Source organism: Mandrillus leucophaeus, unplaced genomic scaffold, assembly GCF_000951045.1.
Source record: "Mandrillus leucophaeus isolate KB7577 unplaced genomic scaffold, Mleu.le_1.0 Scaffold140, whole genome shotgun sequence".
NCBI lineage: Eukaryota > Metazoa > Chordata > Mammalia > Primates > Cercopithecidae > Mandrillus > Mandrillus leucophaeus.
This window is the reverse complement of record NW_012101366.1, coordinates 1,626,325-1,639,486: the sequence shown is the minus strand read 5'-3', so window position 1 is coordinate 1,639,486 and position 13,162 is coordinate 1,626,325. Positions and strand designations below refer to the sequence as shown.

General features: G+C 35.0%; 1 protein-coding gene across 2 annotated transcripts in view; it reads right to left on the bottom strand.

Annotated features, from left to right (window-relative positions):
* The window catches only part of HDAC9 (histone deacetylase 9), a 927,644-nt gene that overhangs the window by 239,023 nt on the left and 675,459 nt on the right, over window positions 1–13,162 (bottom strand). For both annotated transcript variants that reach the window (XM_011973893.1, XM_011973894.1), the window contains exon 14: window positions 8,371–8,504. In XM_011973893.1, the coding sequence (XP_011829283.1) occupies window positions 8,371–8,504 (134 nt within the window). The remainder of the gene's footprint in view (window positions 1–8,370; window positions 8,505–13,162) is intronic.

Sequence of the window (13,162 nt, the reverse complement as noted above, 5' to 3'; positions counted from 1 at the left end):
AAAGCAGTGCCTTTGGTTAGGGAACGAGAAATAATTTAGCAGAACAGATGGATTGCATTGGTTTGGTATTATTGAGGACATGAAAGGGCTCATTTTGTGGCAGTTCCAAACTAAGAGAAAATGTCCAACTTAAATTTGACAAGTCAAAGTACCTGCCTGCACTGGGGAAAACTCCATTTTCTTTAATCATTTTCAAAGTGGTGACATACTAGGCAAGAATTTCCACTGAAATATCTCATTTTCTGAAAATATTTCATCCATTGTCCCTAAATAAAGGGATGTGTTTTTATTTATTTTCTCCAAAAATCCAGGGCTAAAGAAATTCATAGGTTAAAAAAATAAAGAAAATAAAGAATCGTAAATGACCTCTTACTATCAAAGTTACACTCTGCCACAAATACCATACTTAATATTTAATGAGCCAATTCATAGTCTTATTGATTTTTTTGGATGTATTTTCTTTCTTAAAAAAAAAAAAAAACCCTAAAAATCTGATCTCATTGCTTATGTCTAAGCACAACTACTGGAGTTTTAAAATGCTCCAAGTAACTGTTTCTTAAAATGTGAAATAAAAATGGTTTCTAACTGCCCCTGCAACTGCATGATCTTCCATACAACCCTCCTCGTGTAATAACATGTACTTCTCAGAGTTTCTCTCATAAAAAAGGTGGGGGAGTGAAAGAAGGAAGGAGGCAATTAAGCAGGCAGGTGGCCTAACAGGCTATTGGTCCTTTCTGTGGGTCACATGGTAAAAAAGAGAATTGCAACTTGGGAGACTTGACTTCTAGTCCTGACTCTCACATGTCCTTAACGTGCCTATAGTCAGATATGAGATATCTCTGTGGGCCTTTGTTTCTTCATCTATGAACATAAAGATGTTTGACTAAATTATGTCAAAGCTCATTTTTAGCCTTAAGATGATAGGATTCTATGTGAAATAACCTTATACACCATAGAAATGTAATAAAATATGCTTCGCTTTGATTTATGCATTTGCCTTAGGCAAGCAAATAAAATAATTGCAATGATAAATTACTGAGGTTGAGGCCAAAGAGAAACCTGAATAAGGATTTTCAAAAGGAGTCCAGCTATTCCGTGATGCTCACTTCTTATAAGTTTAATCATATTTGAAAAATAAGAGAATTTTTCACAGCTTATATTCCTATCCTGTAACAATTTCAAAATAATAAACACTTTTAACAATTTTTGAAAATTATGTACGACACTTGTGAGTTAGTGTCATCTTTGTTTCTCAGGTTAATGCTTACTTCTGTTACTTTCCCATCTCCAAATATTTGATTCACTTGCCTATTTGTCTCTATCTTGTTAAAGTTACATTAAGAAGTTGTGTTTCTGTTTCAGTAGTTCTTAACATTGGCTGCACCTTGGAATCAACTGGGAAGTTTAGAAGGTACTGATGCCTGGGTCCTACCTTATTACCTTTGTCTGGGTGCAGTTCGGGCACCCAGGTGTTTCCAACCACCCAGGGGATTCTAATGGATAGCATAGGTCAAGAACCACATGTTAGAGGGAGCTGTCCATACTTACTGCTCATAAGTGAGTGCAAGATACTGATACCGCGCTGACCAACACGGGTTTACAGAATGGTTAAAATATTTGGTTGGTGGACAGAAGGTTGGTGAGTAAAAAATTATCTATCTTCAAAATGTTAAGTGCCTTTCATATGTCTTAATACTGCTTGATTCAGTCACTATGACTTATTTTAAACTATTTTAGGACATAGAGCCATTTCTAAAGCACTTCAGAAGACAGCAAATCCCATTTCAATAATAAAGCTCTGAAATGGTGACAAGCATATATACTCTCTATTTTTTTTAAGTTTTACTTCCACCTATTTCAAATCACTGTCCTCATCAGAAAGCAAGAAAAAATGTTATCCCTTAATCTAACTGCTCAATTTTCACAATTCTTTATGCAACTGAACCCCCTACATTGCAGTTATTCTTTTTAAAAATTATAAATAAATATTTTAATGGTTGAATTTAAAGCTTTGCTTTTTTAAACTGGTCATCATGTATGAAACAAACTTTCAACATGTATTTTTTGTTGCTCAAAAACTGCAGTTTTCATATGACTGAAAATTATGTAACTCCTTTTATTAATAAGCTTTAATGCTGCTGTTTCAGAAGCTCTGTATTAGTTTCCAAATGGACTCAGAAGAACAGCCTCTCTTATTTCCTTTTGTTGGTTGTTTCTGTTTAGCAGACATTTTTAAAAGAAATTCTAAATCATTTGACTATAATCTGCACAATTAGTTTTGGTGTATTTATCTGCCTGGTTCCCCTCTGTGATATACAAATATCTTTTAGAACAATGACAATGTAGCCTGGTTTACTCATCAAATCTAGATCACTTGTTCTTCTTCCCAAGACTGCCATATCCTTTAGAGACAATTCACAGGGCTCCCTGTTTGAGTTTCTCTCTGTTTTGTGGTTAGATTCTAAGACACAAACACATAATTTGTTTTTTTTTTTTTTTTTTGCAAACTAAGCAAAACAGTACACTGTTACGTGCTGCCATCTAGTTAGACTACTCTATAAAACAAATGTTTAATTGAATTTCCATTAACTCTCAGTTTTCAGTGCTTTGCAGTCTTGATGTCAGAAAACCTGCACATTCCAAAGTGTTTCACCACAAATGAATGTATTTCCTTACTTAGATTTGATTTAAAACAAAGAGGTATTTTAAAGTCACCTATGTGTGCAAGAAGATATGCTAGAATCCCCGCTTCTTAGCATCATAAGATTCTGCACTAAACTTGCTCTCCACTTTTCTCATTGAAACTGCCGAGAAGTCCCTGAAGGGACAACAGTAGCTTGGATTTGTGTCCCAGAATTGTTTTGTAATTACTTTGTGTTGGCACTTGAATAAACGAGTTAAACATTTCAGCACAGTATGTTGCTTATGGTTTTTACTTATGAATTAAGCGAAGCAAAGTTATTCAATATTAGTCACAAAAAGGCAGTGCAAATTCCACATAGTGTGTAATCCAACAAAAGCATTATAAAATGTTATTATTCTCAAAACAAATGTGAGAGCAAGCAAATGTCTGTGGGTGGTTTGGTGGGGCTGGGAGTCATGAGCATTTCTGGAAGAAACAACTGCAAGTGCATTTCTAACAGATGATGGATCAACCTCCACAATTTTTTTTTTGACCACAGAAGAGCACATTTCTTTTCTTCAGGAGCACGCACATCTCAGAAACCCAGCTACCTAATCAAATAGCTTGTTTCTGAAGGCGACACCAAATAACCCCTCCAGATCCATTTCTCATGGTGATAAGAAAGCTGCTGGTTTTGCTGTTCGCTCCCAACAAAATCACTAAACTAAGTATGAATGATTCAGTAGGGGAAAAAATTAAATGGTATTGGCATGAAGGACTACTAACTGCCTCAACTTATTAAAAACAGTGCCACGTCATGCCAAAAAAAGTTAACCCATGTAACCACTGCAATCTAATATAATGAGGACTAATGTTTTCTCTGGCTACTAATCAGGATTAGTAAGCAGAGCCAATTTACACTATAGCTTACAAACTAAGAGCAATATGTTTATTGAAACATTCTAAAAATTTAGTCTACTCTTAACCAAAGAGAGTGTTATGTTCCAAAAGAACTGCTTAACAATTCCAGTGTCAGACAGTATTACAGCTGTAAGAGATCCTAGCAAATATCTTGCCTAACACCCTCATCTAAACATAGGAAAACCAAAGAACAGCAAAGTTAAATGGTTTGACAAAAGCACACAGACAACTAATGGCAAAACTAAGGTCAAATCTAATATTGAATGATCATCTTTGAGAGAATACATTTTGATTAATTTGCGACATTGCTAAATGAATTGACATAAACCAAAAGTTTGATCTGTGGATCAGTCTCCTGTTTGGAAATGAATGAATCCTTTTAGTGTTTTCAAATTGCTATCTTTTCTATTACGTCATTTTTTATTTCATTAATTGTAAAATTGACTGCTCTGTTGGTTGAGGAAAGCTGACTCTTCTCTGTATGTCAGCAGAATTGAGATTTCTCATTTTTTGTCCTGGTCAAATAGTAACCCCAATAAACAAAGAACACAAATGACAACACAAAGAGGGCAAGTTTTTCCTCGCAAGATCTGGAATGTTTTCCTCTTCACACTCTCACATGTAACATTATCTCCCCTGTCTCTTGGTCACAGGGTCCCACTGATGCTGTCAAGACTATAGAGGAAACTGACCACGATCTTCCTCATTTTTTTCTTTCTCAAGCACAATCACTGGGAGTCTTCAAAATCACAGTAACACAAAATGAATGACTCAAAACCCCTTTGAAATTTGTATTTGTGTATTTACTTGTATGATTGTTTAATTAATGCCTGCTGATCACACCAGATAGTAACCTTCTTGAAGACAGGGGATATATATTTTCTACTCAGTATTATATCTTCTACTCCTAAGAAAGATGCCTGGAAAACTCAAATTCTTGATAAATATCATTGAATGGATACATCACTGTTTTCAATGTGTGACGTCCAGGTCAACAGTATCAGAATCACCCAGACACATGTTAGTAATACAGATTCTTGGACCCCACTCCAGACTTACTGAATTAGAAATTCTGAGTTTAGAGCTCAGCAATCTGTGTTTTACCATCCCCTCAGATGATTCTGAAATATGCCAACATTCAAGATATCCTTCTCACCAAGAGTGGCCATACAGATCTGGTGGGAAAATAGTTCCCAAAGATGGCAGATGACTATCTGGATACTGAAAAACAATGCACTGACCCAGGTTGTATGCATTATATTCCTAATTGATTATACCCTTTCCTGTGGAATCTAATAAATCCTCTTTTTTGAGTTCTTATTTCCCACAACAAAGGGAGGAAATTGTTCGTACTGCTTAGGAGAAAATGATAACCTAAGACATCCGGCCTGGTACTCAAATCCCTGGAGTCCCAGTTAGCAGAGATTATACCTCCTCATGTTAGCATGTTTTAGTAAAAACTAGGCAAAGGAACTAAAGTTTAACTTCCTGATAGCCTCTTCTAGCCTACTTAGAAGTAATGCCCTTGAGTCTTGATTCTCTTTATTTGGGTCCTGGGGGTATCTTGGTAAATAAGTTACTCACACCTGAGCTGGGACCCAACTTTCTCTCTGGAGTGAATAAGTGAACTCCAGTGGGCAGATACTATCACTATCTTTGATTCCTTTAGAAGGCTCAGAAACACTAACCAGGTAGCCTTTTGGGTAGGACCCTTCTTGCCCTTTCTACTAGCCTAAACACCCACCACGCACACAGATCACATGCCTCCATGGTGTGCTTTTCTCCTGATTCTTCAACAACTCTGATTCTTAAGACGTGGCAAATTGCTAAAATATTCGTTGATAAATTTGTGTTGTATTTTTCACAGCATTCATATTTTGAAAACAATTTGGCATGAAATAGAAAGTTTAGCATCTTTGTAAGATGGCTTAATAACACAGTAAAATATTTGCATATATACTTAGTCAAATCAAAAATATTAGAATAAATCTACAAGGAATATATATCAATTGCTTCCATTGTGTTTAGTAAAAAAAAAAAAAAATTGGACTTGGGAGAGCACTAGGTAAGATTCTACTATTTCTGAGGTGGGTTACCTGGTTTGGAATAATCTCTGTGTGTTCCATTTTTAATTACTCCCCTACCCTTCTGGTAAAAATAATCAGGAAGAGAAAATAAGTTATGAAAATTGTGTTTTCCTTTTAGTTCTGTGTTTTATCTTATATTGAACAAAATGTCTCTACAAAAGGATAACACTTGTTAATAATGTCTAAAATTTAATTTTGAATTTTTCTAATATCATTCATACGTGGGCAGAGGGACATAAAATTCCTAGGTATCTTAAAAGTGAATTAATTGTTAGTGGTTTTAGAAATCCCATTTCATGTTTTGGTTTAGGTTAGCATCTCATAATTTCATAAAGTAAATAAATTTATATAGGCAATAATTTCTTTGCTCATATGGGAGTTTTGATAATGTAGGAGCATTATTATATATAATGATAAATAATACAGGCAACAAAATCTTCACTTAAGAAAGCAAACACCTGGTGAACTGCCATCAAACTATGTCAGGAAAAGTAGATTCTACTTGCATTGTTGCAACGTTTTGGATATGATGTTTGTACTTGATCTTAATTAAGTGCAAATCTGCTGATCTGGGCTTGTGAGTGTATTATTTGTTAATTTTGTGATTGAGTATTACTAAGGAGACTATTCTTCTCAAGCCCATAGTTGTATGATAGTGTTTCTGACATCTCACCTTGTGTTTGATATTACATTGGTCAGTGCTATGCAAACTGAATTGTACCATTTTGAATAATAAAGAACTAAAATAATGTAATGTATATAAGCAATTGAAAAAGAAGACTAACCAGAAAAGGATAATAGACTTTTGAATTTTTAGACCAGTATGAATCATACCAAATTCCATTTATTTCTACACTCTGTTCTTTTCATAAACAGTTCTCCAGGTAATAGGTTTTAGGAATACCACTATCTGACAATGCATTCGAAAGCTGTGATCAGCCACTGACAATTTGAAGTAGTTGGGACCGGGCCAGCTGCTGCAGGATATAACACAAACGTGAATGTGAAAAAAATGTAAGCAGCAATGTCTCAGCTGGCAAAAGCACAGAAAAATTGCAGAGCAGATGAAAAGGTGAGACGGGAATGTTCACATGAATAAATGCATTTTGTCCATTAAGACTAGCCTACCACAAAGAATTCTCCTTGCTGGTCTACTTTATGGACTCCATCTGGGATTGTGTAGAAAAGAGAATGGTTTGGTCTCCAAATTGCATTATCAGAAACATGAAATCCTTAAAGATAACTCTAAAATTGACCAGAGTATGAAAGCCTTCTGCCATACAATGTGAATGCCACTGGCAAAGAAATGAATAATAGACTTGCACTCAGGAAAGGACCAGATAAATAAATCTAGCTCATTTTCCTTCACTTTGGGGTTTCTAGGTAAAGGATACATTTAATCAAAAGCAGAGCTTTAAATATGAAAACTATTTGATAATTCTATCGTAAATATGTAATAAAACATGAGACTAAATCTGTACATAGTGTTATGATATATTCATTCACAATCTCAACTACTGAACGATCCATAAGACACTACCAATGATTTCATGTTTTTAAAAACCAATTAATTTCCCTTGTAACATAGAATATATTATCCACCGTTTAAAGAAAAAATCCATAAAGGAAATTTTTTATCCATAGAAATGAACAAACTGAATGAATGGCTTTACATCGTCAAAAGTCAATTATTTTTAGTAGCTTGCAGAGGAAAAGGATCAGACTGATGTAACTCACGCAGTCATATGTAGGCAAGTGCACTTGACCTGGGGAAAAATTCTGTCTGCTTTGGCATTTCTAATTCAAGTAAAATATTTTACAGACTCAGTTTAAACCTAAGTTGAATTTGAATAGGAATTTTGTTGACTATATTTTGGGACCATAATTGTCTTGTGAAAGTTTAGAATTCCAGTACTTGAATTATGTTTAGAACCTAACAGAGACCCAGTAAAATAAATAATTAGTAAATGTTAAAATAATGTAAGAAAACCCATGGAGGGCATTTTTCTTTTAAAAATACCTTAGATTCAATGCAGAAGGTTACTGGATTTCAGACAACAATGTACATTTATAGCAACTAAATCAAATAGCAGCTGGTTGTTACATATTTTGCACATTTGACAATGGGAGCCTTTCTGAATTGATATGACTGTTATTTTTAACCTTTGAAAGCATAAAAAGATGTATTTTTCCAAATAAAAATGGTATTCACCAGGCATCTACTGAAATAAGTTTAAAGAAATAATGATAAAATGAAAGTATTCAAATCCCTTCATCAAGTTATAAACACATCAATCATTTCGATAAAAAGAAATCACTTTTAGTGGTAAGAGGACAGTTAATATTTTAAATCTATTCATTTCCATGTGGCAAAACTCTAAATTCAAAGTTTAGTTTATAACCAAAAATAATAATTACTTAGCAAAGAGTTTCTCAGAAGAACAACTCAATAAATAACGTCTATTTGCAAACAGTGCTACCATGTGTATGTAATAATTCTGCAACATTGGAACACACACATCAGGCAGCTGCTCAGCTCATCAACACTGACTGAGTACTTACAGTGTGCCCCGCCCAGAGTCAGGTGGTAAGCTCTGTGCTACTTGAATCTATGATGGTTCATCAATCATGGTGTTTGCACTATATAGTTAATATTTTTCTATTACTCCCCAAATGAATACTGGCCTCTTTACATGATTTATTTAAGTAAGTAAAAGACTGTGTCCAATTCTGGATTACCTCACATTTATTTAGCAGCCCAGTTTCTTGCAGTCGTGACCAGATACTCTGTATTCGTCCAGCATGTTCAGGGTGGGTGGTGGAATTGCCACAAATGCACTGGTGTTTCAGCATCAAGGGGTCATAGGCAATTCCTTCAAGACAAGGGAAATACAGCACAAGATTGAGTAATGATACAAGATAATGACACATGTTAGGATATAATACGATAACTCCAAAAAAGTCATTATTCTTAAAATAAATTTAACAAAGGAGGAAATAATACGTAACAAATTCTCAGGAGCACATAAGAACTATTTAGTCCTGTCTATCTGGATACTTAGGCAAAAACATGAACTCATGCATTAACCAGTACAGAGAACCTAGTTTAGTAAATCTGTAAAGTGATGAAGATGATGACATTTTAAGACACGTCAGATTAAATATATATATATATATATATATTTGTAATCTTATGAGTATTTTAAATCATTATGAATTGTTTTTAGGCAGATAATTTAATTCAGCAGAGGTTTTAATTTCACCACACCATTGGAGCCATAAAATGAGCTGGCTCTTTACATCTTTCCTGAGTAATTCTAGCCTGACTTTAGTTCGCGGTTTCATTTTTGTAATAAAATGGAGGATTTTCCCACTGTTTGCCTATCCTGTTTAGTAATTTCTTCAAGGCTGTTCAAAAGCAGTTTCTTTGTTTATTTGTGTTTCTTACCACCATTTATGTCATTATGTAACCAATATGGATGTTGTAGATCTTATAATATTGTGGGGCATTTAAAGTGTTTCTTTAAAAAAAAATGTAAATTACAATGCCACTACTAGAGATTATACAGATACTAATGAATACAATCTTTTAAATTATCAGGTATTAGCATATTTCATTTTCAGGTAGGCCTTATGATGAGAAAGATTTTATAATGACATGATAAAACTAATTATTAGCAGAACTTAAAATAGAACTTTTTAGAGTAACAAGTTAGATGATAATTATAACTCTGGCTCATTTAAAGAAGATTTCTACCCATAAACCTATTCCTTGAGGTGGAAACATGTTACTTGCAAAATTGCCTGACATAAGAAATTATTTAACAAATCAAATGTCTTCCAATAAGTGACCATTGAAGTTTATTTGTAGATGGCAAGAACACCCATTATAAGAAGTTTTACAACAACCAAAAACATCTTCAGGAATAGATGAGCACAAGTAATTTATGCTGTAAAGGAAGTTTAATTAAATACATTTTATTCTGCTTTTGGCTTACATTATTGTGTTAAAGAAATGTTACTCAAGAGAAGAAAATATTTTTCCTTGAGTGTACTAAAATAATGCAGAAGAATGGCACATGCATTTTGAAACCATGTGGTAAAAATTATGTCTAAGAAAAAAAATATAATCTTACTATTCCAAATAATATCTATTCTTAGGACTCAAATGGCTTCAAACTCCATCCATCTTCCCCTGATTCTCACATTTTCTTCCTCAGGACTGACCTCCCTGACGAGCAGCTTACTTGCACACTTACCCATTGAATGACCCATCCGAAATCTCCACTTAGTTGTCTCATAGTTTTCATAAAGTGAAAATGTCTCTGATTTTTAATTCATGATCTTAAACCACACATGACACTACTCATGTTTACAAAAGACATCAAGAACTGCCATTGTTCATACGAGAAACCTTAATGTCCCCTTGACGCCCCCACCCAATGAACCAAAGCAGTGTCTGTTTTCCCTCCAAAACCGATTTTGAATCACTCACTCTCCTTATCTCCACTGCCAAAACCATACGCAATTCAAGGTTTTATTATCTTTAATCTGGACTCCTGAGATTGCCTTGTAACACACAACCTGACTTTCACTCTTTTCCATTTGCCATACAGCAGTGGCCACTTCTGCTTAAATCCTTCAGGGCCTTCACTGAAGAGACTGAAATTCCTCCGGGCCAGCATAAATATGCCCCTCCCCATCTTTCCAGCTTCATTTCATATCCCTCCCTCTTTTGTTCTCTATTTCGCCTACAAAGGCCTTCCTTCCTTTCCTCAAAAAGATCAAAATCCTAGCAACCTTGTGATATTCATACATGCTATTCCCTCTATGCCAGAAATTCTTCCTTCTTGACCTCCATAACTCCAGTCCTCATTTGGCTAATTTTTTTTCACTCCTCAAGGCTGTTTTTAATGTCACCTCCTCTACCAAGCATACCTTGAGATCTCTAGATTAGGTCTCCTACTATACGCTCTCTTAGCATCCTCTAGGTCTCCTTCAAGCATTTGTCACAATTATATAATTGTTGTATAATTTTGTTAATTGTATATTTTCTTCACTAGACGGTGAGATCTTTGAGAGCACAGATTATAGTTGTATTTTTACCTCTGAAATTTCAGTGGCCATCAACATGCTTAAATAAAGCAGGTCCTCAAAAATATTTTTTAATGAGTGAATGAAAACCATAAATGAATGAATATATCCCAAAAATAGTTCAGGTATTTCCACTGTAAAGCTTTCCTCAATGAATCTAATTGGTGGATCTCCTTGGATTCCTGAAGAGTAGTCTTGTTTAATCTTCTACCTTTTATTTTATGTCCCTTATCTTCCCACCCTAAGTGCTTCCAATATAGGCATTTATTTTACTCAGCTTTATATTTCTACATGGAATTTCATAAAGTCCTCTTTTTACGTTTTGCATCAAGTCCAATATGGATAAATATTTTTAAATAAAGTCAGAAGGAAGATATCAAGGAAGGCAGACAAGGAAGCAGGCAAGCAGGAAGGAAGAATAACATTTAAAATACAAAGATGTGTAAGACATGTCTTCACAATTTAAATATATCAAGTATTTATGAGTTACTACCATATAAGAAGAACTGTTTAACATTTTTTCAACTATAGTTTCATAAATAAAAAGTGATAGTTGAATAAGAATATGGAAACAAAAGTATAACATTTGCCTCATTTTGAAAATATATTTTTGGCCAGGTATGGTGTCCCACACCTGTAAGCCTAGTACTTTGGAAGGCTGAGGCAGGAGGATTGCTTGAGCCCAGGAATTTGAAACCAGCCTGAACAACATAGGGAGACACTGTCTCAACCAAAATTTTAAAAAACTAGGCAGGAGTGGTGGTGTGCCTGCTGCTGGTGGGAGAATTGCTTGAGCCCAGGATGTCAATGCGGCAGTGAGCAGTTATTGAGCCACTGCAATCCCGCCTGGGCCACAGGGTGAGAACTTGTATCTGGAAAAAAAAAAAGAAGAAGAAGAAGAACTATATTCTTCAAGAGTAGAGATTCTAATCGTTACATTGCTTAACTTTTTCACTATTTCATCTCTTGACATATCTAAGCTTACCTCCATAGTAATGTTTCCCCCTTTTAATGACATTTTCCCCATAATCCACTGCCAAGAAAAAAAAATTGTAAAACAGGTTATGGTAGCTGGGAATTATTGCCAGGTACCTGGAGATTATAATTCAAAGTCCAGGGGCTCTTGGAAAGCCATTTGAATTTAAAGGGAAATACATACAATCTGGAACTCCAAACTTCCACTGAGTCATTCTAACGATGTATCACTGAGGTGTTAACAGGTAGGCTGCAAAATGAAACTTTAACCTCATCCTTCATCTCCATTCCTTTCCTCTCTCTTTCATTCTCTCTCTTTGGCTTCTCAGAAACATGGACTTACAGGGTGAGAAATAAGACTGCTCTTCTCTTTGCAATTCATATGGAATTCTACTTCTGTTTGACCCTTTCTGGCTCACTGATTACCATTTGCAATATAACATAAGCCAATAGATTAATTAACTTTTCTCCTGATCAGTGGGACAAGAGTTAAAATTAGGATTTGAAAAATAAACAAAAGAGTCTCAAAATATTTACCTGCATTTTAAACAATAGTTGTTTGTTTTCCATATACATATATATGTTGAAAATATGTATATATACACATATTTTTTACAAGAAATCCTTAAAATTTCTTGATAAATTTTTTAGATAAACTTGGAATTGTACTTTCTCTGTCTCTCAGTCTTATTAAATGAGATAATGTATTTGTAGCATCGAGTATAGTGTCTTTCCTTCTTTATTACATGTAGTTGTCATTTTTTAGCCATATACTCTATTTATGTCTTCAAATTTACACTCAGTCTAGTAAGACCTGTTAGCCTGAGTCTATAGAGTCTTTAGACAACTTATCTTGTCTATAAAAATAGCTGAGTTTAGAATATTTAGACTAAAATTATTGATCCTGATTTCTAGTTCCTAACATTCAACTTCATATTGCATTTCTGGGAACTACCTGAGGTTTCACACCTTCCCAAGGTGTTTGCTAAACAACACTTATTAAACATCTTCTAGGGCAAGGGACAGGACAAAGGACTAGCACAGTACATATATATATATACATGACATGGCATCCCCCTAGAAGATGCAGAATCAGTAGACAGTTATTGAATGCTCACCATGTTCCAGATTCTAGCAGCTTCATTTTACCACATTTAACTTAAAATCTAGTAGTAAAGGCCGGGTGCAGTGGCTCACGCCTGTAATGCCAGCACTTTGGGAGGCCAAGGCGGGCGGATCACCAGAGGTGAGGAGTTTGAGACCAGCCTGACCAACATGGAGAAACACCTTCTCTACTAAAAATACAAAAAATTAGCCGGGTATGGTGGCGTATGCCTGTAATCCCAGCTACTCAGGCGGCTGAGGCAGGAGAATCGCTTGAGCCTGGGAGGTAGAGGTTGCAGTGAGCCGAGATTGCGCCATTGCACTGCAGCCTGGGTAACAAGAGCAAAACTCCGTCTCA